The 25,807-nt window shown below is 54.9% G+C and overlaps 4 protein-coding genes across 5 annotated transcripts in view; 2 read left to right on the forward strand and 2 right to left on the reverse strand.

Moving 5' to 3' along the window:
- HNRNPM (heterogeneous nuclear ribonucleoprotein M) overlaps positions 1–25,807 on the forward strand; it is a 277,045-nt gene that overhangs the window by 134,135 nt on the left and 117,103 nt on the right. The gene's annotated exons all lie outside the window — the stretch shown is intronic.
- NDUFA7 (NADH:ubiquinone oxidoreductase subunit A7) lies at positions 1,661–10,746 on the reverse strand. The gene is made up of 4 exons (XM_025457292.3): positions 10,601–10,746; positions 10,128–10,177; positions 6,178–6,327; positions 1,661–1,869 (listed from the first exon to the last, which is right to left on the reverse strand). Exons 1-4 carry the CDS (start codon positions 10,649–10,651, stop codon positions 1,779–1,781), a joined length of 342 nt encoding a protein of 113 aa, XP_025313077.1. The 5' UTR covers positions 10,652–10,746; the 3' UTR covers positions 1,661–1,778.
- Positions 10,719–11,990, forward strand: RPS28 (ribosomal protein S28). The gene is made up of 4 exons (XM_025457293.3): positions 10,719–10,857; positions 10,950–10,997; positions 11,657–11,790; positions 11,911–11,990. Exons 1-3 carry the CDS (start codon positions 10,819–10,821, stop codon positions 11,777–11,779), a joined length of 210 nt encoding a protein of 69 aa, XP_025313078.1. The 5' UTR covers positions 10,719–10,818; the 3' UTR covers positions 11,780–11,790; positions 11,911–11,990.
- KANK3 (KN motif and ankyrin repeat domains 3) lies at positions 12,122–24,976 on the reverse strand. Of its 2 annotated transcripts, XM_025457289.3 has the most exons (13): positions 24,883–24,976; positions 22,360–22,419; positions 21,484–21,610; positions 21,124–21,185; positions 18,994–20,304; positions 18,816–18,915; positions 18,439–18,627; positions 18,231–18,315; positions 17,556–17,772; positions 13,640–13,782; positions 13,322–13,522; positions 13,140–13,238; positions 12,122–12,370 (listed from the first exon to the last, which is right to left on the reverse strand). In XM_025457289.3, the coding sequence occupies exons 4-13, from the start codon at positions 21,155–21,157 to the stop codon at positions 12,293–12,295; spliced, it is 2,457 nt and encodes an 818-aa protein (XP_025313074.3). In that variant the 5' UTR covers positions 21,158–21,185; positions 21,484–21,610; positions 22,360–22,419; positions 24,883–24,976; the 3' UTR covers positions 12,122–12,292. The 2 variants fall into 2 exon arrangements, with proteins under 2 accessions (XP_025313074.3, XP_035558731.2); XM_035702838.2 differs by lacking the exon at positions 22,360–22,419 and having other exon boundaries at positions 24,883–24,930.

The raw sequence follows: 25,807 nt of genomic DNA on the forward strand, positions 1-25,807 counted from the left end.
CTTGAGACTAAGTATTTATCTATAGCTCTGCCTTCAGAAGAAGCAACCGGTCTGTCGGCCAGCACAACCCCAGGCGTGTTGGTTCCTTAGTGTTGACAGGCGCGCAAGGATCTATCACCCCGTTTCCCAGGTAGCAACGCTACAGCATCCAGATTTTTCCCACAAGGGGCTCTGTTTGCAGATTGTTGGCATGTTTCGCGATTTGAAAATGTTGAAAGTTACACCTGCTTTTTGAGTGTGTATATATTGTGTGTGTGTTGGGTTTTATTGCTGTTGTTTCAGAATCTCCCAGATTCCCAGGGGAAATGGGTAAGAGGTAAAGGTGTACAGGTGCAGAGGCAGATGGAAAGGTGACAAACAGGACCCGGCATGCATGGGTGGGGAGCATCCCATCTTTGAGGCTCAAAGGTCTCTGAGGTGCAGGGAGAAAAGTTGAAGAAGCCATTGATTTGTAGTAGTTAGGCAGAGTCATCAGCAGCCAGGTTCACACCAGATTTCGGGGAGCTGGCGAGGGTTTCCAGTGCTCCCATTCCTGTTCTGTCCCAAGGTTGTGGCAACACCAATGACCTCACAGGATTGCTCCACCAAGGAGCAGAGATCCTGAAAGCATTCAGAACAGGGCATAGCACACAGAAAAGCTCAGCTGTCAGACCTCTTTCCCTTGTGAAATTTCAAGTCTGGGTCTTAAAATTATTCAGAAACCTTCAATGGCATATCTTGTCTGCATCTGTGGAAGCCCTCAGGGCTGCCTTCCTGGTGACCTCAGGACACCCTGCACAGACTTCCTTTCCCTCCCTATCTCCTTTCTGAATCTGACTCATCCTTTGCTCCAACTAGAGTCGCAACTCCTCCAGAAAGCCTGGCCCGGAAGCTTCAACCCAGGGTTTTCCCCACTGATGAGGTTTTAGCATTGATACCACCCACTCTGGGGCTCCATTATACATCTGGGTCTGGGACCCTTTCCTGCCTTGCTCTGTGCTCTGGAGAACACCCTGATTTTCACACACCTCATCTTCACCTACTGCAAGTCTGTGGGGTTCTTCCATAGGGCAGCCATGGCACACCCCTACTTGAGGTTACTGCATGGCTCCCCATTGCTCCTGCAGCCAGACTTGGGCTGCTTCTTTTCTGGCTTTCACTCAAATGTTCATTCCTCCACAAGGAACAGCCCCTTCCTCTCCTGGGCTGACTCCACCTCACTCTCAGGCCCATGCAGAAAGGTTTCTGGCTCAGGGAGGCTTTTCCTCACCTGTCCCAGATGAGCCTTCCCTGTGAGCTGCCCTGCTGTCTTGTCATCCCCACCAAGCTGCAGGGTGCTCGAGGTCAGATAGGGGTGGCAGTGGAAGGGTACTGGCCCATGTCCACATGAAAAACAGCTATGGGGATTTGAGAAATCTAAGGGAGCAGTTTGTGTTCAGCCTCACTGTCCTTCACAGTCAGGGCCCCCCAAACACCCACAGGTCCTGGAGCCCACCCTACTGCTCTCAGAGAAGGGTTGGTGACAACACTGGACCTCATGTCATCAGACTCCGCGCCCAGTGAGTGTGGCACTCTGAAGCGCAAGAAGCACTATCCCTCCCCTGCTCAAGTGCTGACAGTTAAGAGATTCAGCATCAGCTTCACCAGGAAATCCAGGTAAGTCATACGTTAAAAACAGAAGTAATACTGGAGAGCTAGGTGTATTTGTCATAATTAAGTCATGGTCTCCCGGAAGGAATACGAGGAGGGGAAGCACCCAGATGGCCCTGAGGGCCTGGCCAGGTGCCCCCAGGGTGCAGTCACAGGTAAGGCTGGTCCTTGGACAGCTCCCACCTCTTTATTGGAGGAGCTGGCGACACGGCCTTCTTCTCAGTGGCAGCTGCAGCAGGGCTAGAAGGGGAAACAGATGTTGGTTAGGGCCCAGTCTCCCAAGACCAGCATAGAGGAACTTGAGGGAGCCCACACCTGTACCCACCAAGAACATGTCTGCTGAGACTGTGGGTCTGTGGGCCAGAGTGAGGGTGTTTCAGAGTCCCTAAACTCCTTGCTGGGGGCTGACCAGCCCCCTTCCTGCCCAAGCCCCCATGTGAACCTCCAGCCTGCCTGGCTCCTGAGCTCAAAGCCAGCCATAAATATATAAATAGCTGGGCTTTTCCTCTAGCACCCCTTCTCACCTGTGGCCCCAGGTGGACAAGTACTCCATTCCTGTTGCCCCCTAACAGGATACTGACAGAAGGGCCGAGCAATCAGGTGATGTGTGCCCACTGCTCTTTCCTCCCTTGGGTGCTGAGCACTTGCAACATGGCAAGCACTGTACATGCCCCAGAACCCTGCTAAAACCAGGCCTCAGTCTAATGAGGCTGACAGTCGAGTAAAATTGACAAATACACCACTTGGGGTGCCTGGGTGGCTCAGTCAGTTAAGCGTCTGACTTTTAGTTTTGGTTCAGGTCATGATCTCAGGGTCCAGATAGCAGGGAGTCGGCTTCCTCTCTCTCCCTGTCTGCCCCTCCCCCTGCTTGTGCGTGCATGCATGCATGCACAAGCTCTCTCTAAAATAAATAAACAAGTCAAGAAAGGAAAGGAAAGGAAAGGAAAGGAAAGGAAAGGAAAGGAAAGGAAAGGAAAGGAAAGGAAAGGAAAGGAAAGGAAAGGAAAGGAAAGGAGGAAGAAAGAAAGAAAGGAAGGAAGGAAGGAAGGAAGGAAGGAAGGAAGGAAGGAAGGAAGGAAGAAGAAGAAAGAAAGAAGAAAGAAAGAAAGAAAGAAAGAAAGAAAGAAAGAAAGAAAGAAAGAAAGAAAGAAAAAAGAAAGAAAAAAGAAAGAAAAGAAAGAAAGACAAGACACCATTTGGCCCAGAGTGAGCCCCAAGGAGAGACACTGTGGCAACAAATCCAAGGCAAATGCCTCCTGAGACACCTAAGCCCTGGGCACCTAGGGCCAGAGACGCTTGCACACACAGTAAGCAAAAAGGGAGAAGAGGCAGGCGGACAGGCTCTCGCTGTGGAAGAGACTCCCAGGAGCAGAGGCTCCAGGGCTTCCCATCATTCCAGGAGTCTGAAGGAGCAGCCTCCCTAGGAAATGCAGGCATCCCAGGGGCAAGTGACGGGGTCTGGGGGAACTGGGTAGTGTGCCATAGTCTGGTGCTGGACTCTGGAGAATTAGAAGGTCACAAGGACACGATACCGACCATTCACTGAGTTCTAAACTATACAGCAGGCCTGGCCTGGCCCTGTCACCTTACGGATTTTGTCATACTGCAAGCCCACCATCCCTGTTTTACAGATGAAGAAACTGAGGCTTGAGAAGGCTGAAACAACTGGCTGCAGACCACACAACGAACTGGCTGCAGAGCCCAGACTCCACTGGGGTCTGAGCAAACTGGTTTGAAATCCTGCCTTTGCTACCCACTGGCTGTGTGACTCAGGCATGTCAGGTGGCCTCTCGGTGCCTCGATTTCCTCTTCTGCAACAGGGGCCATCACTGCCTAACTCGTGGAGTAACTAGTAGGCAGGCACGGTGTTGACTCCGTTCTAAAACCTTATAAAGATTAATTATGAAGATTAACCTTCATAACAACTCTGGTCTAGACTAAATGTTTGGTCTCTCCCAAATTCTTGGGTTGAAATCACAACCCTGGGTAGCCCGAGTGGCTCAGCGGTTTAGCGCCGCCTTCAGCCCAGGGCCTGATCCTTGAGACCCAGGATTGAGTCCCACGTCAGGCTCCCTGCATGGAGTCTGCTTCTCCCTCTGCCTGTGTCTCTGCCTCTCTCTCTTTCTCTCTCTGTTTCTCATGAATAAATAAATAAAACCTTTAAAAAAAAAAAAAGAAATTTGGGGGTATTTGGGGGTACAGAACTTGGAAGGTGATTAGGTCGTAAGAAAGAAGCCCTCATGAATGGGGTTAGTGCCCTTTTAAGAAACCCTAGACACTCCTTCCTCCATGTGAGGATATAGCATGAAAATGTCATCTGTGAACCAAGAAGAGAGCCCTCACCAGACATGGAATCTGCTAGCACCTGAATCCTGGACTTCCCAGCCTCCAGAACTGTCAGAAGTAAGTTTCTGCTGTTTATAAGCAACTGCAGTCTACGATATTGTCATAGCAGTCAAGTGGATTGAGATAAACTCCCTAAAGTAGATACTGTTATCATCCCCATTTACATAAGAGATAGCAGGGATGCCCGGGTGGCTCAGTGGCTGAGTGTCTGCCTTTGGCTCAGGTCATAATCCTGGGGTCCTGGGATTAAGTACTGTATCAGGTTCCCCATGGGCAGCCTGCTTCTCCTTCTACCTCTCTCTGTGTGTCTCTCATGAATAAATAAATAAAATCTTTATATAAAAAAAGGCACCTGAGGCCAGGGACCAAACTGGGTTTTAAGGGGTCTGAAGATTTATACAATTTTTTCTTTAGGACACCTGGCTGGCTCAGCCAGTGGAGCATCTGACCATCTGACTCTTTTTTTTTTTTTTTTAATTTTTTTTTTTTAAATTTATTTATGATAGTCACAGAGAGAGAGAGAGAGAGAGAGAGAGAGAGAGGCAGAGACACAGGCAGAGGGAGAAGCAGGCTCCATGCACCGGGAGCCCGATGTGGGATTCGATCCCGGGTCTCCAGGATCGCGCCCTGGGCCAAAGGCAGGCGCCAAACCGCTGCGCCACCCAGGGATCCCTGACCATCTGACTCTTGATCTCGGGGTCATGAGTTCAAGCCCCATGTTAGGCATGGGGCCTACTTAAAAAAAAAAAATACAATTCTCTCTTTAAGACCACAAAGAAAATGCAGGGTGTGTGTTTGTGTACATACATACATACATACAAACATTAAGGAATACTCTTCAGCCATAAAAAAGAAAGAAATCCTCCATTTGCAACATATATGGGCCCTAAGAATACTACAGTAAGTGAAATAAATCAGACAGAGACAAATACCGTAGGATCTCACTGAGGTGCAGAATCTAAAAAAAAAAAAAAAAAAAACCAAAAAAAAACAAAGCAGGATCCCTGGGTGGCTCAGCAGTTTAGCACCTGCCGTCGGTCCAGGGTATGATCCTGGAGTCCTGGGATCAAGTCCCGCATTGGGCTCCCTGCATGGAGCCTGTTTCTCCCTCTGCCTGTGTCTCTGCCTCTCTGTGTCTCTCATGAATAAATACAATCTTAAAAAAAAAATGCAAAAAAAACCAAACTCATAGATAACAGAGAAGAGACTGATGGTCACCAGAGGCAGGAGCCAGGTGGGGGGGTAGGTGAAATGAGTGAAGAGGGCCAAAAGGTACAAACTTCCAATTATAAAATAAATAAGTCCTGGGGATGTAACGCATAGCATGGTGGCTGTAGTTAATAATACTTTTTTTTTTTAAATTTTTTTTTTCAATTTTTATTTATTTATGATAGTCACAGAGAGAGAGAGAGAGGCAGAGACATAGGCAGAGGGAGAAGCAGGCTCCATGCACCGGGAGCCCGACGTGGGATTCAATCCCGGGTCTCCAGGATCGCACCCTGGGCCAAAGGCAGGCGCCAAACCGCTGCGCCACCCAGGGATCCCAATAATACTATATTGTATATTTAAAAGTTGCTAAGAGGGGCCCCTGGGTGGCTCAGTGGTTGAGCATCTGCCTTTGGCTCAGGTCATGATCCTGGGATCCTGGGATCGAGTCCCGTATTGGGCTCCCTAAAGGGGGCCTGCTTCTCCTTCTGCCTGTGTCTCTGCCTCTCTCTGTGTGTCTCTCATGAATAAATAAATAAAATCTTTAAAAAAATAAAAATAAAATAAAAGTTGCTAAGGAGTACATCTTAAAAGTTCTCATCACAAGAAAAAAAACGTGACTCTGTGTGTGGTGATGGATGCTAAGTAAACTTACTGTGGTGATCATTTTACAAGGTACACAAACATCAAATCTTTACATAGTAGTATGCCCGAAACTCACATAATTGTTATATGTCAATTATGCCCTGATTTTTAAAAAAAGTACAAAATTACAAAAACACCACCTGCACTTCTCCTGGAGCCCTTGAAGCTTCATTTGCAGGAAACATACCCTGGCTGAGCCCCAAACCCTATCCTGGGGTGGGCGGGGATTAAGAGTTCTCCTACGAAGAAAAGCCCCCGCAGGGCAGTTCCTGACATAGTTGATATTCAAAAATGGGGCCCTGAAAAGTACAAGGAAGAGAAAGGGCTGGTTTCAGGCCAGGATGTCCTCACCTCTCTGCAGGCTTGCCTGGCGCCAATACCTTCTTCGAGGACATGATGACTGAAGGCGGCACAGCTTCCCGGCGGCCATCGCGAGTGCAGTAGTAGTTGCTGGAGAGCTTGTGGCTGGGGCCCACAGGGAGCTTGGGAGGAGGCTGAGTTCTGAGGGGAAAGAACATCAGCATTAAAGCTAACAGAAAGTCACTTTTTAAAAAGGATTTTATTTATTTGAGAGAGAGCACACGTGCATGTGCATACACGCACCAGGAGGGAGGCAGAGAGAGGGGGAAAGAGTCTTAAGAAGACTGCGCTGCACTGTGATGGACACAGCACCCCACATGAGGCTTGACCTCACAACCCCAAGATCATGACCCACCTGAGCAGAAACCAAGAGTCAGACGCTTAACCAATGAAGCCACCTAAGTCTCCTGATAGAAAGTCACTGCTGGCTGGGCTGGCATGGGCCTGTCACTTCAGTCACTGGGCGGCGGGCTAGGGGAATCCCTTGGTGCTCTGTCATGGGTGTATGGCTAGGGAGGATCTGAGGCCCTGAAGCAGGTAGCAGTCTCTGTTTTGATGTGAAAGTGCTGGAAGGCAAGGCCTAAATATACTCCAAATGTGACCGGTATGGAAGACCTTTTCTGAGGCTTCTCAAGGAAGGGGGCAGCCCAGACTGGACACATGTGGAGGCCAAGAAAAATTAAGGTCATTCCACCTCAAGTTTAGCATTAGCACAAGTACAGCCATCTTAGGTCCCTGGGAATAAGAGCTGAACTTTACAAGAAAAACTGCAGAATGTCCTAGGCAGGGAATCCCATATTGGAAAGACAATAAAGCTCAGAATGCCCCCAACAGAGAATCCCATATCAGATCTTAAGAAACTCCCCCACCCTTTCCCCCATATTGGAATGGAAAAAATTCCTCCACCCCTTCTGAAGATCCCCTAGACCAACCCATAAAAAACCCAGCTGTAACCCACTTTGGGGTCCAAGTCCCTGCTCCGCTGTGTCGGGTATACTTGGACCCAAGCTCGAGCTTGTAAATAAACCCTCGTGTGTTTGCATCAGTGTCGGCTCCTTGGTGGTTTTTCGGATTCGCAATCATGGGCACACCACACACAGGTCTGTTCCCACCCCACTGTGGCCCAAAGCTTGCATCTGGCCTCACTTCTACCTGCAGGAGCTCCAGAAATGAAGAGGCCAGGGCCTGAGACTCTGCCCACCTCATACACAGTAGTCTCAGTGTATAAACACTTGGGCAACAGCTCCAGACTTAACTTATTCTGAGGGTCTTTGTTCCAAAGGCCAGGCTACAGAACTTCTGGGTTTCTAGTTATCTCAGGAACTCTCTGAAGAACCCTGCTGGGATCAAGGCTTATTACTCAAAGAGCACATAGTCCTCTGAGGTCTCTGCATTTCCTGCCACCTCCCAGTCACCAAAGCTATAAGCAGAGCTGGGGTGGAGGTGGGGGTGGGTGAGTGAATAGAGAGCTCTGTCCTAAGTTGGGCTAAAATCTGGGGTGTATTTACAAAGAAGCCAGAAGCTTAAAATGGAACCGCTAACCTCAAAACAAAAGAGAAGCCTCTCTGGAAAACATAGCAGAGAAGAAAGGCAGAAAAAAATAGGAGAAATCATAAAATCACTGGGTTTTCATTGAAGCAGGTTTTAAAATAACTTGTTTGGTACCTGTTTCGCCAGAACTTAAGTTTTTCTTAAAACAAGTGATAGCCATTGTATGAAAAAAAAAAAAAAGAAAGAAAGAAAGAAAAACACATAAAAATATAATTTAAAAATTTAATATTAAAAGCAGTATCCTGGGGCAACTGAGTGGCTCAGTCAGTAAAGCATCTGGCTCTTGGTTTCGGCTCAGGTCATGAGCTCAGGGTCATGAGATCGAGCCCCACATCATGCTGTGCATTTAGCGTGGTCTGCTTGAGATGCTCTTTCTCCTCCCTCTGTCCTTCCCTGACCCCCTTCACACACACACCTGCACTCTCTCCCTCACTCTAAATAAATAATAAGATAGAGGGGATCCCTGGGTGGCTCACTGGTTTAGCGCCTGCCTTTGGCCCAGGGTGCGATCCTGGAGTCCCCGGATTGAGTCCCACATCAGGCTCCAGGCATGGAGCCTGCTTTACCCTCCTCCTGTGTCTCTGCCTCTCTCTCTCTCTCTCTCTCTCTCTCTCTCTCTCGATCATAAATAAATAAATAGGGATCCCTGGGTGGCGCAGCGGTTTAGCGCCTGCCTTTGGCCCAGGGCGCGATCCTGGAGACCTGGGATCGAATCCCACGTCGGGCTCCCGGTGCATATGGAGCCTGCTTCTCCCTCTGCCTGTGTCTCTGCCTCTCTCTCTCTGTCTCTGAGGCTATCATAAATAAATAAAAATTAAAAATAAATAAATAAATAAATATTTTAAAATAATAATAAGATAGATACATAGATGATAGATAGATAGATAGATAGATAGATAGATAGATAGATAAAAGCAACATCCTGGGGCACCTGGTTGACTCAGTGGAGCCTGTGACTCTTGATCTCCAGGTTGCAAGGTCAAGCCCCACATTGCATATAGATTACTTAAAAATAAAATCTTAAAAAAAATGTTTAGATAAGCACACTTTTAAAATTTTATTTATTAGAGAAAAAGAGAGCTCACAAGCAGGGGGGAGTAGAGGGAGAAGCCAACTCCCCGCTGAGCAAGGAGCCAAACGCAGGACTCAATCCCAGGACCCCGGGGATCATGACCTGAGTGGAAGGCAGACGCTTAACCGACTGAGCCACCCAGGCACCCAAAAATAAAATCTTAAAAAAAAAAAAAAAAAAAAAAAAAGGAAAAGGGAATATCCTGAGACCCTCCCCCCAGTGGGCGTGGCCATAGCTTCCCACCACCCCAGCTGAAAGGTAAGAACCAGTGCGCAATGGACACACATGAATCACTAGGGGGCGCCGCCACCCTAAGGACGGTGGAAATTTTATAAAACCGTTTCCTTAACTGGCCCATCAACTACCCAACATAGAAAACAATTTAAAATTTCTGATGTTTACAATGCGTTACAACGTGTAGGTATTCACATAAATTTGGTTATTCAAACGCTACTTGTCTCCCTCTGGTGCTGATCCTCAATGGCTGCCTTACCTCTGACTTCCAATATACTGCTCTCTCTTCTTTCCTCAATGTTCCGGCCACACTGGCCTCCCTATTTCTGGTTCTGTCGGCCTCAAAAGCCTTGGTGCGTACTGTTCCCTCTATCCAGAATGTTCTTTCAAGAATTACCCTTTGGCTCCTGCTTATTATTCAGGTGACTCAAATGTCAATGCCAGGAAGAAAAAAAAAAAAACAAAAAAAAAAAAACTTTCCTGACCACATGACCTGAGTAACCCTCCAGCTTACTTAATTCATTTTGCCTTCAGAGCATTCCAGAATGCTTTTAACCTGTTGCATTCATTTCCCTACTATGTTTTTCTCCTCCTAGAACTTGAACTCCGTGATAGGAATGAGGGAAGGGGCTTGTAAATATTGAGTAATTTTTGCACATAAGTGAGTTTGGACTCAAGATACTCCTGGGCTTAAACCCCAGCTGTTACTTCGTAGCTTCTGAGTGACTTTAAGCAAACGATTCTCTCTCTGAACCTCCAGTGTGTGCGTGTGTGTGTGTGTGTGTGTGTGTGTTTTCACCTGCAGCTTGGGGATGAGAACACCAACTGGCAGGGCCACACACTGAGGACTGCACAGCTACATGATCCCCACAATGAATTCATGTGCAACCTGACTGTTCCAAGAGCAGCTGGCTCTGGGTACAGGAAAAGGTAAAAGCAAACCTCGGCTTCCACAACCTGCCGGGGACCGGAGGCAAGCTTCCGGCCCAGCGCACTAAAGGTCTTAAAAGAATACGAATTTTGTTCTTGATGCAAGAATAACAGGACAAGGCCGGAGTGTGGGCAGCGAGCGGGGCTTCCTCACCGCTTGGCGATCTCCTGGTAGCGCAGCTGCAACTTCGCCTGCAAATCGTGCTGTGGGAGGAGAGGAAGGAGGTCAACCCTCAGGGCACCCCAGGAGAGGAGAGGAGAGGGCGAGGGAACAGGGCCATCCCGGAAGGGGGGGTGGGGCAGAAGGGAAGGTCGGAGATGGGCAGTCCAGTACAGGAAGAGGAAAACTAGGGCCAGGGCCACAAGGTACAGGGCTAAGAAGGTCCTGACAACTAGGCAGATCTCAGGCCAGAATGGGTCGAGGGCCGGGGCGGAGGTGGGTGCGTCGGCTGAAGGAGTCACGAGTTGGGGGTCCCCGGCTGAGACACGGGTTCCAGCCTAGGGGGACCTCGGCACTCAAAGCCTCAGGCCCAAGGGTGCACGAGGTAGGGGACTAGCGGCAGCGGGTCGAAGGCGCACGGAGCCCACAGCCCCCGCCCCCGGTACGGCCCTTTCCTCCCCGCGCACCCCGGATGCCCAGTTCCGCAGGAGCCGGATAACGCGAGTGGCGGACGCCATCTTCCGTTTGCGCTGAAGGGCGCCGATGACGTCCTACCGCGGGGGATGTTGGGAAGAACGTTCATGGTCTCGCGAGAGCGGGGGAGGGGGCGGGGCCGGGGCGTAGTATAAAGGGTCTTCTCGGAGCACGTGACCCCTCTCCGCCCGACCGCCGCCGCGCCGCCATCATGGACACGAGCCGTGTGCAGCCCATCAAGTTGGCCAGGGTGAGGTGGGGGGCCTGAGTTGGGGACGAGGATGGAGAGATGGGGTGGGGGGGTCGGATTGCCCAGGCCTGATCCCAGCTTCTCTCCACCAGGTCACCAAGGTGCTGGGCAGGACCGGCTCCCAGGGACAGTGCACGCAGGTGAGCGAGCGGGTGGGGACGCTCGCGGGGTCTGAGCCCTGACGACTCCCTGGCCGGCCGGACCGTGAGAACCGGAGTCCCCTGGATCCCAGGGCTCCCGGAGTGCCCCGACACCCCACGAGGGCCCTGCCCACCGGGCCTGAGATCCGTGGACCTCGCTTCCCGGGCCCCGACGCCCCTCCCCGTGGCTTGGCCCATCCCAACCACCTCTTTGTGGCTCGGTGCCCGACCGAGTGTGCTCCGCTCCCGAACAGGACCGGAGCTGCAGCTGCCCCTCCCGGTGGCTGCTGTTGCCGCTCGAGAACGTCGTTCTCCACGACCTGCTCTTGCGTTTCTCTTCCGGGCGCGGCTCTGCCTCCCATACGCAGCCCCCTTTCTAAGTATTTCCGAGCCGGCCCCAACACGTCCCCTGGATCGAACGCCTGAGCGCCTGGGTGGCTCAGTGGTTGAGCATCTGTCTGCTTTCGGCTCAGGTCGTGATCCCGGAGTCCTGGAATCCAGTCCCGTATGAGGCTCCAACAAGGAGCCTGCTTCTCCCTCTGCCTGTGTCTCTCTGCTCCTCTCTTTGGGTCTCATGAAGATCATAAGATCTTCCCAAAAAAAAGAAATTCTGTGCGACTGACCCTAACTGCTTCATGTCCTCTTGGTGGGGCCCGTAGGTGCGCGTGGAGTTCATGGACGACACCAGCCGCTCCATCATCCGCAACGTGAAAGGCCCCGTGCGCGAGGGCGACGTGCTCACGCTATTGGAGTCAGAGCGAGAAGCTCGGAGGTTGCGCTGAACTTGTAGCTGGTGAGTCCGGGATTGGGGTTGGAAGTGTAGAAAGGGTTTACGGAGATTTGCAAGACAGGGAAGGGACTTGGGCAGTTGCTGGGTTGCCCTCCCGTATCTCATGTTTGGGTCTGTTTACAGGGTCCTGGATGTCTGGGTCGACCACTTGGCTCACAGGGATGATCTGCGATTGTTAATAAAGCGTTTATGTTGTATGTAAACTTGGGATCTTGTCTGGCTGTCACTAGGCTTATAGTATCACTATTCTTCCAGGGATCCACTCCCACTCTATCCTCTGGTGAAGTGGGGGGAAGGGGAACTATGTGTATGTGTCCCCAAAACAAGACATGAGTTGAGTTAGTAATGTTTTATTCTGAAAGTGGGTCTTGTCATCCAAGCTTTTTTCTTGGCCCAAGGCTAGTTATCTGGATGACTAACCCTGGCCCCTGCTGTGTCCCAGAGGCTGGGGTGGTGGAAGGAACTAACTCTCTTCTCCCAATCCAGATCCAAGGTGCCAGGCTGGTCACTGAGGCTGGGGGTCTTCTCTGTGGTCACTGCATTCTCCTTCATCAGGCACATCAGGGGTGGACTCAAGAGGTGACTGGGGAGAGAGGTGGGGACGATGCTAGGGTTTCAGCCCCCTTACACACAAGAATACTTAACCTGATGGAGGTCTTGTTCCTTTACACTATGGTCCCACTTAGGGGGAACCCCATCTTTTACAGTGAAACCAGACTGCCTGGTTTTGAATCTGTCTCTGCCCCATCTGACCTGGAGGGAAGCCCTTGACCTCCATGTCTCCTTGCTCACATCTGTAACAGGAGAGTGCAGGATGGGCAGGTTGATTGGATGAGTTTAATAAGCAAGTACTGAGAACAGCCTGGCACTTGATTTTACACTTGATCTTAGCCAAAAGGCTGAGAAGCAGTGGCACTTGATTTTAAAAAGAGAGTAAGCCTTTCTCCCTTAGAGGCAAACTGAGTGTTCTCCTGGCTTGCAGGGAACTTGCGCCCCACTTCCCCTCCGTGTCTAATTTTAAAGGATCCCTTATTCCTTTGTGGAAGCCTCCCTGGGGGCAGTAGCAGGCTCCACTGACAAGGTCTGAGCCAGGTCTAACAGCTCTCTTTTGACCTTAGGTCACTTCCCCTCTGGAGACTTCAGGCTCATGACCTATAAAGTGGGGAGGTGTGTCTCTCAGGTATTTCGCAGGTTGGACATCAAATCCCAGCCACATGAAAGAATTCAGACTCAGGTTCCCCAATCCTGCCTGCTTCCCTAGGGGATGTCTTCCTGGGGCACACTTGGTATCATCTCTGAACCCAACGTACAGCTGGGAGGCTTTGTTTCTCTGGGCTAGGGGCTGCACTCACCAGGGGATCTGGCTGGCCCGAGGTCAGGTGGGCATGCAGCAGAGCAGCCACCTCATCCTGCTCAGCCTCCAAGGCAATGGCCAGGGCACTGGTGCCCTCCTGAGGAACAACAGTGACAGTCAAGTCCTTGAATCCATGCACAGGTCCCCTGCCATCCCCACCTCAGCCCCATGGTGGCTCACATTGTCCAGGAGGGCCGGATCACACCCTGGCTGGGCCAGCAGCAACCGGACAGTGTCCAGGCGCCCGTACTCACTGGCGCACATCAGCGCTGTGGCCCCATCTGCGTCCTGTGCATTCACATCAGCCCCACATGACAGAAGGGCTGCTACCATGTCCTGGCGGCCGTGGCTGATGGCCAGCATGAGGGCTGTCTGTCCTGTCTGGGGAGTGAGGAAGAAGGGGACACGGCTGGGGAGGGTTCTGGAAGAGAGGTCAGAGACCAACCCAAAGTAGAAGGGACGGACCAGACCACCACCAGGGAAGAAATGCCCACGCACCTGGGTGGCCTTGGCGTTAACATTCCCCAGATGGAAGAGTCTTTGAACCACAGCCATGTCCTCTTCTCGCCCCACAGAGGTGAGCGCAGCCAGCATGAGGGCTGAGTAGCCAGCCCGGTTCTGGCGGTCAATGTCGCAGACCCCTGGACAGTGGAGGGGTCAGTCAGCCAAGAAGCTGACACCCTCAGCCCAACCTGGTTTAACGCTTCCCCAGACTCAGGTTTGCCATCAGTGTAATGGGGGTGGTTACTGGGTCATGGATTTTCCTGCTCCCTTTGCCTCCCAGGTTCTCCCGGGGAAGAGCCACACAGCTCCTGGCTCAGGTTCTGCTCAAATTTCTGCTCATTTCCAGTTGGGTTAGAGACTTGGTTTGGTTTTCTGTTGTATCCCCCAATAACTAGAACAACACTTAGCACATAGTAGGTCCTCAGTAAACTGACGTTCCTATTTTTGTGGCTATCACCCACCATTGTGGGCCCCCCGCCCCCAAGAACTAAGTCCATTTAGGGCACCTGAGTGGCTCAGTCAATTAAGCATCCAACTCTTGATTTTGGCTCAGGTCATGACTTCAGGGTTGTACAATTGAGCCCTGAGTTAGGCTCTGTGCTGGAAGTGGAACTCAAGATTTTCACTCTGCCTCTGTCCCTGTCCCCATCCCTAAAAAGAGTTCTGTCAACTGGTCTACCCTAGTGTCCAAATCTACCCATTTCCATGCAGATCAAGAGAACTTTGGCCTAGTCACCTATTTAAAACCCTCTCACCATCCCCCATTGCTCTTGGAATATAGGCCCTTGTCCACGGCTTTCGAGGCTGTCCTCCGACTTTTGTCCTTCTGGAATCCTTTCTCCAAGGCTGTGTTACAGATGGAGTTGTGTCCCCACCAAAAGATAAAGTCCTACCTACCCTGTACCTATGAATGTGACCTTAACTGGAAATAGGATCTTTGCAAATGTGATCAAGGCAAGGTCGTTATTGTAGACCCTAATCCATAATACTGGTGTCCTTAGAAGAGACACAGACACACAGAAGACCAGTGAAGACCAAGGCAGAGAAGAGAAGCTGCCATCAGCCACAGGATGTTAAAGTTTTCAGGCAGCCACTAGAAGCTAGGAGAAAGGCATGGAGCAGATTTCTTGCTCTGAGCTCCTGAGAGGGAACCAGGCCTGCCAACCTTGATTTTGGACTTTGGGCCTCCTGAACTACAAGAAAACGAATCTCCATTCTCTTAAACCACCACATTGTCCTACTTTGTTACAGCAGCCCAAGGAAAGGAACACTGTGGTGACTGTGACCACCCCTTAAGCACTGGCTCTATTTCCTCTGGGATCATCTGTTACCATTCTGGCCCCCTCCCTCACAGCACCTACTCCAGGCACAGTTACTAGAGCGACTAGGCTGTTGTCTCCCATGATTCAGAAAGTTCCATGAAGCTACAACAGCTTGGGGAGAGGTGCACAGTGAGGGACCTGGGACTTGGATCAGGGTCATGGAGTGGACGCCCTTTAGAGAGGACTCAGTGGGCTAGGAAGAAGAGGGATTAAGTGGTATCTAAAGGGGGGGGGTTCCCCTGGTTGTACGGCATGCTCTCTAGGTGTTCACTGCTTCCACAAGCTTCTGTGACTGGTGGAATGTGGTGAGGGGCACACAGAAATAACCAGAGTGGGGTCTCTGCAGGCTAGCCAGAGCACCCACCTATTTTCCCCTACCCCTCCCACCTGAGGCTTTCCTAAGCCAAAGGATCACCCCACTTCCTACCCTGGTTATGTTTTATGGTGGCCTTTATCCCTATTTGTAATTATTTCATTTTTTCCTTGATGTCTATTTCCACTCCTCCCCATAGCCCATGAGCTCACTGCCATAGGTTCCTGAGAGCTTGCTCATTCCTTCAACCTGCACTTGAGGGTCTATTGTGTGCAGTTCTGGGGCCTGCAGGGCAAGTGGGGTGTGAGGGCAATGGGGAAGAGTTTGAAAGGGGACATAAAGGAGTAGTTAATGGCGAAGGGAGAACAAGAAAGCAAGGGGGCAATGGGGGGCCATGAACAACAGACAGTGGTCCCATGAGGCCCACGGGCTGCTAGGGCCAGGTGACTGGAGAGCTGAAATTTTGGGGGGGTAAGAGCCCAGAAGACACTATGGAGGCGTGGATCTCCGGGTGACCTTACAAGTGGAAGGCTGACGTAGGGCAGAGGTCAAGGTGACAGGGTTGGGAGCAGGGTGTTAGGAATGGAGAAGCCTGGAAATGAGAGCGATGCTCCACAAAGATACTGAAACTGGTGAGGATTCACCTGCAGGGGAGAGTTGGCCTGGAGCTAAAATGGAAGACCCATAAAATCTTTTTAAAAGGGGAGGGGGGCAGCCCCGGTGGCTCAGTGGTTTAGCGCCACTTTCAGCCCAGGGCATGATCCTGGAGACAACCCAGGATCCAGTCCTACGTCAGACTCCCTGCATGGAGCCTGCTTCTCCCTCTGCCTGTGTTTCTGCCTCTCTCTCTCTCTCTCTCTGTCTCATGAATAAATAAATAAAATCTTTTTAATAAATAAATAAACGGAAGACACAGGAAGAGTGATTGGAGCTCGAAGGAAGAAGCCTGAAGAAGGGACAGAGGGAATTGTGGTCTGATCAGCGAGAGGCTCCAAGGTACGGCTGAGGGAGGAAGGGGAAAGGTCTGGAGGGGAGATGAGGTCCAAGGATACACAGCCACGGCCAGGCCCTGCGTGCCAGGGAGATGAAACAGCCCCTGCATGGGGAGCACACTGAGGACTCAGGGCCGGGGGGTGGGGGGGGAACAGTGGGTAGGCTGACATGGCAGCAAGCAGACAGGAGCAGAGGGAATGATCCATGTGAGAACTAGAAGGCCCATGGCAAGGTCTGGGGAGTGGGGGTGGGGGTTAAATGCAAGGAATAAAATGGGTCAGTGAAGCCTTGGGCTTCCTGTGACAGCCGAGCCTGCTCCCCCAGTCACTGAAGCCCCAGGCCTGGGCCCCAGCCCCCTTTAAGGCAGGAGATGCCTTGAATCATGCCTCATGCCCCCTCCCAAGTTCTAGCGCCCGGTCCAGCTCAGAGCACCTGTGCTCTTCCCCAGGTCACCAAGATCTTCAGGGATGGGACAGACCTGTGTTTGGGGGCAGTGGGGTCGGGGAGGGGACAGTGGGAAGCCTCCAAGGGCAGGCCCCAGCAGATGCTAGCCCTGAAGAATGACACCCAGGAAGGTGTCAGAAGGGCTCTTGGTGGTCAGCGTACTGCCCACTGTCCCCTCTACTGTGAGTCCCACAGGGAAAGTAGCTGTACATGGGTGGCCCACCCCCACCCCAGCACTACTGGCACCCAGTAGGCTTTCAACACCCATGTCTGTGAGCTCAGGAACACCTGGGTGTGGGTATCTCAGCTCCAGAGGGGGCAAGTTGGGGCAAGGAATTAGCTAGCAGGGGGCAGGGCATAGAAATGTGTAAAATTGAGTCAATGCAGGACATGGGGATGGAAGACAGGGCACAGTGGCCCAGCCCGGGAGAGTGGTCAGAGCCCTGACCAGTGGGTATCTCTCCCGCAAGCCTGGAGGGGCAGGTGGCTGGGTATCGGGGCCCAAGAATGAGGTGAGTGCCAGGACTGGAGATCCAGGGGCACAACGCACACGGTGACCACTGACTGGTCTCCTCCTGAGTGCCTGGCGCTATTCTACACCTGTGATCACAGCTGCCCAAGGTGGGGGGTTGTTGCATCCCCATTTCCCAGATGAGGAAGCTAACTAAGGCTGGTGACACTAAGTAATTCCTCTAAATTTAGGCCTACCAAATTTTAAAAGCAGGTATTCCGGCGACCCTGCAAAGTGAGAGGCAGAGCTCCAAGTGGAGAGGGCTGAAGGCCCTTGGCAATCTGCCCAGGACACAGGGATCCTGTAACCCTGGAGGAAGGTGCTGACCGGTATCCAGCAGCAAGCTCGAGATAGCCAGGTTCCCGTGGGACACGCTGTAGTGCAGGGCTGTGTTTCCGTTGCCATCGGCCAGGTTCACCACGTGCGCCAGGAGCTCGGGGCCCAGGCGCCCCACAGCGCCCAGCACCCCAGCCACAGCCTCGGCCTGGGAGCGCCGCTGGCTCGACACTCGGAACCACTCCTGGGCCACCAGGCGCGCGGCGCCCTGCGGGGAACATTAGAAAGGCGTCAGAGATGGTCCAGACTGTGATGTGCGTGTTGGGGGGGGGGGGGATCTCAGCAGGGGAGGAAGGTCCCGGGAGGCCGCGCCTTTCGGAGGAGGGCGAACAGCCAGTGAGGGTCCCAGGCTCAAGGCACAGGAGTCCTCTCCTCTGGGACTGAGCCTGTGAGAGAACCTAGAGTGGAGGAAGGCGGTGACCGCTCGCCTTTGGGGAGTTCGGGGGTGCGCCTGGGGCTTGGGGCGCACCGTTCTGGGGAAAACGGAAAACTTCAGCGCTGTCCCTGGGCGGAGATCCCTTTGGAGAGCCTGGGACCAGTAGAAGTGTCGGCGCCACGGGGTGGAACCTGGGCCCCCCACCCCAACTCTGCTTTTCCTAAGAGGGAGTGGGGGGTGCCCGATGGGGCCCACGGCTGCACGCGGAAAGGGCTCTCGCTGGCACTCACGCCGTCGCGGGCGACTCCGCGGGGCCGGCTCAGCTGCCGCTGCAGCGCTGCGCACGCCTCCCTCAAGCGCGGGCTCAGCTCACACCTACCAGGTTAGGCCGGGAGAGGCTCAGGAGGGGTCGGGGTCGGGGTGGGGGTCGGGTGGGGGAGGCGCGGCGGGCGGCAAAGAAAGCCGCCGTCCCAACTCCGGGTCCCTAACTGCGCTCACCTGCCCTGCGCACCAGGCTGCGGTTCTGCCTCCGGCTCTGGCTCCCGCTCGGGATCCAGGACGTCCCCGCCACTGTCGTCCCCGACATCCCTGCCGCTGTCGTCCCCGGAGGAGCTGCTCCTTGGAGGCTCGGCGGCGCCGTCCTCGCTGTCGCTGTCACTGTCGTCCTCGCTGGACGAGCTCTCGTACCTGGGGCGGGGTGAGAGGCTCCCTGTGGGCTCGTCCTCGCGTCCTGAGAGCTGGGCGTGGCTGTCCCCACTTTGCAGAAGAGGAAACCGGCTTTCCAAGGCCGCTCCGCGAGTCCGCGGCAGAGCCAGGATTCAAACCCCCGTCTCCGTCCCTGCAGGCGCCGCCACGGGGAGGGGGAAGGTGCTCACTCGCCGTTCAGGACTCCCACAAACTGCAGGCTCTTGGGTCCGGGGCTGGGCTTGGCGCCGGGGGTACCATCTCTCCTCTTCATGATGGATTTGAGGATGCCTGGCGGGGTCGGAGGAGGGTGCTGAGCTCGAGTCCAGAAGCCATCAAGCCACGGCTCAGGCAGGGATTGGGACTCACCCGCGGGGGCCACGGCTCTGTCCCCATCCGTGGGTCCCGACGGGTTCTCGTGACTCGGGCCGGAGGCCTCGGCGGGGGTCTCGGTCTGTGTGGCCTTCGCGGCACAACCCCACTGGGTCTGGGTGGCAGCCTCGCGGGGCTGGGGCTGGGGCTGGGGCTGGCGCTGGGCCTCCGCAGCCGCCGCTGCCTCCGCCTCGGCAGCCTCTCGGGCCTCCTCCAGCTCGCGCAGCCGGCAGCGCAGGAGCTCGCTCACCCCGCGCTGGTGCTCCAGGCTGGCGCGGAGCAGCTCCAGCTCGCGCTCGGCGGCCTCGGGCAACCCCAGCAGCGCCTCGGTCACCCACGCGTCCGACTCGAGGGTCTCGGGGGCCGCCTCCACGCCGGCCTCCTGGGTCTCCGGCTCCGCCTGGGCCCTGGCGTCTTGGGTCTCCGGCACCGCCTGGGTGCCAGCGTCCCGCGTCTGCGGCGCCGCGTCGGGGATCCCGGCTGCGTCGGGGACCTCGAGCGCGCCCTCACCGCGCCTGGAAGCCGGCCCGTCGGGGCCGTCGGCCCAGGGGCCGGCCCTGGCGCGGACGCCGCGCTCGGAGGTGGCGAGGCGCTCGGTGAGCCGCCGCAGCTGAGCTAGCTTGTCCGGGCGCGCCTCGGCCTCCGCGTCGGGCTCCGGGAGCCCGCGCCCCGCCAGCAGCCGCGCCTTCTCCGCGCGCAGCGTGCGCACCTGCTCCTGCAGCTCGGGCAGCGCGCGCGCCTGTTCCTCGAGCTCGCGCAGGCGCCGCAGAGCCGCGGCCATCTGCTCGCGCACCAGCTGCAGCTGCGCGGGCCCGGGGGAGGCGGGGGCGGGGGCGGGGTTGGGGGCGGGGCTGCTGCGGCCGGACCCCCGCGGGCTGCGCGGGACGGCGCGGCCGGGGCTGGGCGCGCGCTCGTGCGCCTGCGCCAGCTCCAGCCGCCGGCTAGTTTCCAGGAGCGTGTGCTCGACGCGCGGGTTGCGCGCGGGCACGCGCGGCGACAGCAGGAGCCCCGAGGGCGCGCCCGGGGAGAGTGCGCCCGACGCTCCTCCGTCGTCGCTGGCCAGGGATTCGCTGGAGGTCCAGGCGCCCGGGCTGCGCGCACCGGCCAGGCCCGCCCGGGGTGCACGGGGGCGGCGCGCAGGCGGGGGGCCCGGGGCGCGGCGGGGGGCGGGGCCGCGCTCCAGCTCCTCCACGTACTTGAGGAAGTCCAGGTCCAGGTGGAAGCCGTAGGGCGTCTCCACGGAGTAGGGCGAGCTCGGGCTGCGCGCGCCCGCGGTGGGGCCGGGGCACAGGCGAGGGCCGCCCAGGTCTGCAGGCATGACGGGGCGGTCAGGCTGCGGGAGGGGGGCGACCCGGGAGAAACTGGACAAGCGGAGCGCGTCCCCCACCGCCCCCACGACAGCCCCGCGCGGCTCCACCTGCACCAAACCCTGCACACCTGCCTTCGCGCATGCGCATGCCCGAGGACCAAATGCTTCTCTGCACCAGAGTCCTGCAATCCCACCCTTACTGAGCACCTGCTATGTGCCGAGCACTTTTCTAGGCGCTGGGGACACATCAGTGAACAAGACAGACAAAACCCTGCCCTCTTAGCGGAGATAAATACACATGATCATTCCAAAAGGTGCTTAGGGCTAATAATAATAATAAGATGAAATACAGGATAATTGGAGGAGGTGCGTGACTTTGGCTCTAGTTGTCAAGGCAAGTTTCCTGCGGAAGGGACTTAAAAGTTAAGCACTGAAATGACGAGGAGGAAGCAGCTGGGGACACAAGGTTCTTAAAAGAAAACAGCCAGAGCAAAGGCCCTGGGACACAGTGAGCAGGGTGGACTGGAGTAACAGCAGGGTGGAGGTGAGAGTGTCAGGAACAGAGTGAAAGAAGGGAGAGGCGTAGGAGAGGTGGGGGGGCAGATTGTAGGGAGCCTCCCGGGTTGCAAGGAGTTGGGATTATATTACACGCATTAGGGCACCATAGGCAGGGTTTAGCAGGGCCATGACATTATCTGATGGACGGTTAGAAAGGGCTCTGTGGCCACATGCAAAAGAGGGAACCACAGGGCTGTGTCCATGAATGGGCACCAAGTATCAATCCAGACACACACATGTATCCCACTTTGCACACTCACCGGGCAGGTTCTGATTCAGGGCAAACTTGGCCATGTTTCCTGGAGTAGCTGCCAGACACACCCTGGAAAATGTCCCCAGAGGGGGTGAGGTTGGGGCCGGCCCCATCCCTCTGGCTGTACCTCTGGAGTCAGCTTGGATTCTAAGTAAGGAAACAGACCCCCACCCACCCTCCCACACACATCTGTCCTGTCCTCCCTGCTCCCTCAAGGGGCCTTGGAATGTTCGAATGAACGAATATGGGCATCCCCAGGTCCAGGCCTCAGCCCGCTGGGCAGGAGGAGGCAGGAAAGGCATCAAGAGAAGAGAGGGGAGTGATCAGAGAACAGGAGTGAGGGGGCGGGGAAGGGTTCATTCCAGACCTGCTGTTTTCTCAGTCCCAGGGCAAAATTAGAAATTGGTGCTCAAAGGGATGAGGTGTGAACCTTCAGAAGAAGGTGAGAGTTGGAAGCCCTTCATGGGCTCATTAGAAATTCATCTGGTCAGATTCTGCATATTAAAAAAAAAAGAACAAAATAGGATCATTTGAATTCTTTTTTTCCTTAGAGAAATACAAACAAGGGACGTCTGGGTGGCTCAGTAGTTGAACGTCTGCCTTTGGCTCAGGTCATAATCCCGGGGTCCTGGGATCCTGGGATCAGGCTCCCCACAGGGAGCCTACTTCTCCCTCTGCCTATATCTCTGCCTCTCTGTGTCTCCCATGAATACATAAATAAATTTTTTTAAAAAGAAAGAAATGCTGAGGATCCCTGGGTGGCTCAGCAGTTTAGCACCTGCCTTCGGCCCAGGGCGTGATCCTGGAGTCCCGGGATCGAGTCCTGCATCGGGCTCCCTGCATGGAGCCCGCTTCTCCCTCTGCCTGTGTCTCTGCCTGTGTGTGTGTGTGTGTGTGTGTGTCTCATGAATAAATAAATAAACTATTTTTTTAAATCTTTATTTATTTTTTATTTATAGTCACAGAGAGAGAGAGAGAGAGGCAGAGACACAGGCAGAGGGAGAAGCAGGCTCCATGCACCGGGAGCCCGACGTGGGATTCGATCCCGGGTCTCTGGGATCGCGCCCTGGGCCAAAGGCAGGCGCCAAACCGCTGCGCCACCCAGGGATCCCTAAATAAACTATTTTAAAAAAAGAAAGAAATGCAAACAAGATATAATTTTGCATCTGAGATTTTACCAAGTGGCTTGGGAGAGCCTTGTGGGAATGATGGAGAGGCACCAAGGATGCAAATTAATTGATACCTGACTCCCTAGGATGTCTCGAGTGGAGTGCCACAGGGTTCTGCTCCTGCCTTGTAGAGCCTGTAGAGGAACCATAAGCACCCAGGTTGTCAGAGCTGTGGCTGTACGCAGGGCTGGGGGCAATCTTCAGGTAACATGATGGAGACTTGAAGAAACTGAGGGACATTGGGCCACATCTAATGTGATATTTAACAAGGACAGTCGGAAAGCACAGGGTAGGAAAAATGGGGCTTCGAAGAGCCCACATGAAAAACCTTTGAGGAAGGGAAAGCAGCTTGTCTTGAATGCTTACTGCATACCCTGCCTGATTATGCAACCCCCATACAATCCTTTGAGGTAGATACTATCATTCACATTTTCCAGATGGAGAAACTAAGGCACAGAGTGACTAGGACAACTCCCTGTGGGAAATGCCCTCACACTGGGCTCTGCCTATCTTCTGGGGACCTCTTGCCCCCCAGCCTCTACCACCCAGGTGCCTGCCAGACCCAACTGTCCTCTCTATGACCAGTGGCTCAATGTGCCAACCGCGTGGCAGTCTTTGCCATCGCCCCTTCCAGCCTCCTGCACTCATGATGACCACCTCCATGCCTGACACCCCCTGCTCCACTGCCTCTCCCTGCCTATGTCCAGGCTATGTCCCTAAAACCTCCCTCACCCCACCCCAAGACAGTCAGGGCCCCGCCCAGTCCTGAAGCAGCTGTTTCCCGTCCCTTCACACCGGCTGAGAGGGGCTGGCCAGCAGGGCAGCCAGTCATCAGGGAGGACAGCCAGTGCTCTCACAACTTGTTTTCAGGAAACTGTCAGGGAAGCGTTGTGTTGTGGAAAAAACCTGGGCCGATTTAGGGGTCCAGGCCTGCCTCACACAGCTGGCAGTGTGACTCAATGGGGTCAGCCCCCTCCTTTGGTGACCTGGCCACACCCAAATCCGAGGCTCTAGGAACTCAGAAAAACAGCTGTGGACAGCCAAGACCCAAATCAGCTAGAGCAGCTGGACAGAGAAGCTGGCCTGAGAAATGAGTGCCCCAACATTGGTAAATAACAACAACAACAACACTTTTGTGATTCACCATGGGCCAGGTTCTATTATAAGCAATTTATGGGTATGGACTTAAAAAAAAAAATCTTAGCTAAAAACTCTAAGGGAGTTTTTCTTATCATTACCCTTTACCCTACTGCACAGATGGAGAAACTGAGACACAGAGCTATTAAGTCACCCGTCCAAAGTCACATATAGGCAGAGGCAGGATTTAAACCCAGGCACAAGGGATCCCTGGGTGGCCCAGCGGTTTGGCGCCTGCCTTTGGCCCAGGGCGCAATCCTGGAGACCCGGGATCGAATCCCACATCGGGCTCCCGGTGCTTGGAGCCTGCTTCTCCCTCTGCCTGTGTCTCTGCCTCTCTCTCTCTCTCTCTCTCTCTCTCTCTGTGACTATCATAAATAATAAATAAATAAATAAACAAACAAACAAACAAACAAACAAACAAACCCAGGCACATTTGCCAGTGTCTCTGCAGCGGCCACCCACTTGATGGCCTTCTAGAAACAGCTCCCCCCTCCAGGGCAGGGGCCGAGAGCCCGAGGGGGTTCATCCCTCCCAGCCTGCATCCCTGGCTCTCCCTGCGTTTCCCCAGTGGGGGAAGAAGCCGGCCCACACCACGGCGGCTCCAGGGGCTGCGGCCTCAGCGGAGTGGGGGTGCGCCCTCCTCCTCTCCGCTCCCTGCGGGAGATGCTGGCTAGATCCGATCCTCTGCCTGAGACCCCCTCATTAGGCCGTCAGAGCCGACGCCATACGCCCCCACTCCCGCCCCAGGGACTATTTCGGGACTCGGAGTTGTGATGAGGGAACCTGATGGGTGGGGGACTCGGCGGGCAATGCGGCTCCCGGTCCTGGGAACGGGGGTTCTTGCCGGCTCGAGGCCCTGAGCGGTAGCACCCCCTAAAGTTGGGGCGGGATTCTCGGCCCCCTGATGAAGGGGGAGTGGAGGCTGATGATGGTAGGAGGGGGAGGTACTCAGGGACCCCTACCCCCAAAGCACACACACACCCCAGGACGGCCTCGTAGAGACAGAGCAGTTTCCTGCAGGAAACGCCGCCGGGCGGTTCCATCCGCTCCCCATTGTCTGCCGGCCCGGGGGCCGTCGGTTCCTCCCCCCAGCACCGTTTCCGTATCACCCCCCCACACACCCAGGTCCAGAATGAGGGGCTGGAACCGGGTCCCCAGGCTTTCCAGGAGCGACGCTGGGAAAACCCCGGAGTCAGATGGGGCGCTAGGGGGCGAACAAGCCCCCGACTTGGCTCCTAAGGGCGGGAGGAGGGCGACCTCGGGAATCCGGAGCCCCCTACTCTGCCCCTGCCACCTGGGGCGCCCGGGGTGGGAGGGGTCCCAGGAGAGGACCCGAAGCCCGCCCCCTCGCCGGGCGCTGAGCCCGCAGAAGGGCAGGAGGCGCAGTGCCCCTTCCCGGGACGTCCCCTAGAGCCCCCCAGAACCCCCATCTGTGGCCCCGAAAACTGGCGCTTTACCTGAAGCCGCAGCCCCCGCCGCGCCCGCACCCGAGCCCGCCCCCTCGAAGCTCGGGGACGGGTTATCAAGGCCTCGAGCCTAACTGATGGCCACGCCAGCCAACCGGCGCCCGAGGCTCTGCGAGCTGTCCAATGAGGAGGCGAGGTGGGCGGGGCCGGGCCGGGCCGCGTGGGGGGCGGGGCTGAGGGCGGGGCCTGAAGTGCCGGTTCCCCGCGCCGGCTGCAGGGAGGAGGAGGGAGGGAGCGGGGTGGGGGCGGAGGGGAGCGGCCAAGTCCCGGCCAGCGCAGGACTAAGGAGCTGGAATTGATGCTCTGGGCGCTAGGGAGCCGTGGAGAGGCAGCTGGAGACTAACCCGGTGAGATTTGTGTGCTCGGAAGCTCCTTTGGGTGGAAGCTAGAAGGACCGATGCTCAGGTCCTAGTGGTGGGTGAGGTACCAAGACCCTGGCTCCTTCCTACCACAGGATCTTTGCACAAGCTGTTCCATCCTCCTAAACTCTTCTTCCCTGCACATGGTCACGTGGGCATCTTCTATTCTGGGGGGGCTCGACCTGAGTGTTCCTACCCCTAAAGGCCTAATGTGGTCCCTCTCCAGTCTCTGTCTTTCCCATGGCTCCGTTTTATTAACCTGATAGCAACTTTCACTATCCGAAACCCGAAACGGAAAGGATCTCTGTCACTTATGTGATTGCTTGCTTGCCATTTGTCTCCCTGAAGTGTCAGCACCGTAGGACAGGGAACTGATTGATTTTGGTCACTGCTTCATCCGGGATCCCTGGCACACGATAGGTGCTTAATAAATGTTTGTTGAGGGCAGCCCGGGTGGCCCAGCGGTTTAGCGCCGCCTTTGGCCCAGTGCGTGACCCTGGAGGCTCGGGATCGAGTCCCGCGTTGGGCTCCCTGCGTGGAGCCTGCTTCTCCCTCTG

The sequence above is a fragment of the Canis lupus genome, chromosome 20 (assembly GCF_003254725.2).
Source record: "Canis lupus dingo isolate Sandy chromosome 20, ASM325472v2, whole genome shotgun sequence".
NCBI lineage: Eukaryota > Metazoa > Chordata > Mammalia > Carnivora > Canidae > Canis > Canis lupus.

What these genes read in the sequence shown, in the direction of transcription:
- NDUFA7 (XM_025457292.3), bottom strand. Translation starts at nt 10,651, where the DNA reads ATGGCGTCCGCCACTCGCGTTATCCGGCTCCTGCGGAACTGGGCATCC. An exon ending in TACCAGGAGATCGCCAAGCG is followed by an intron (nt 6,328 to 10,127) that starts GTGAGGAAGCCC and finishes CTTTCCCCTCAG; the next exon opens with AACTCAGCCTCCTCCCAAGC. An exon ending in CCAGGCAAGCCTGCAGAGAG is followed by an intron (nt 1,870 to 6,177) that starts GTGAGGACATCC and finishes TTCCCCTTCTAG; the next exon opens with CCCTGCTGCAGCTGCCACTG.
- RPS28 (XM_025457293.3), top strand. Translation starts at nt 10,819, where the DNA reads ATGGACACGAGCCGTGTGCAGCCCATCAAGTTGGCCAGG. An exon ending in AGCCCATCAAGTTGGCCAGG is followed by an intron (nt 10,858 to 10,949) that starts GTGAGGTGGGGG and finishes TCTCTCCACCAG; the next exon opens with GTCACCAAGGTGCTGGGCAG. An exon ending in CCCAGGGACAGTGCACGCAG is followed by an intron (nt 10,998 to 11,656) that starts GTGAGCGAGCGG and finishes TGGGGCCCGTAG; the next exon opens with GTGCGCGTGGAGTTCATGGA.
- KANK3 (XM_025457289.3), bottom strand. Translation starts at nt 21,157, where the DNA reads ATGGCCAAGTTTGCCCTGAATCAGAACCTGCCCG. An exon ending in GCGGAGTCGCCCGCGACGGC is followed by an intron (nt 17,773 to 18,230) that starts GTGAGTGCCAGC and finishes TGTTCCCCGCAG; the next exon opens with GGCGCCGCGCGCCTGGTGGC. An exon ending in TTAACGCCAAGGCCACCCAG is followed by an intron (nt 13,523 to 13,639) that starts GTGCGTGGGCAT and finishes CTCACTCCCCAG; the next exon opens with ACAGGACAGACAGCCCTCAT.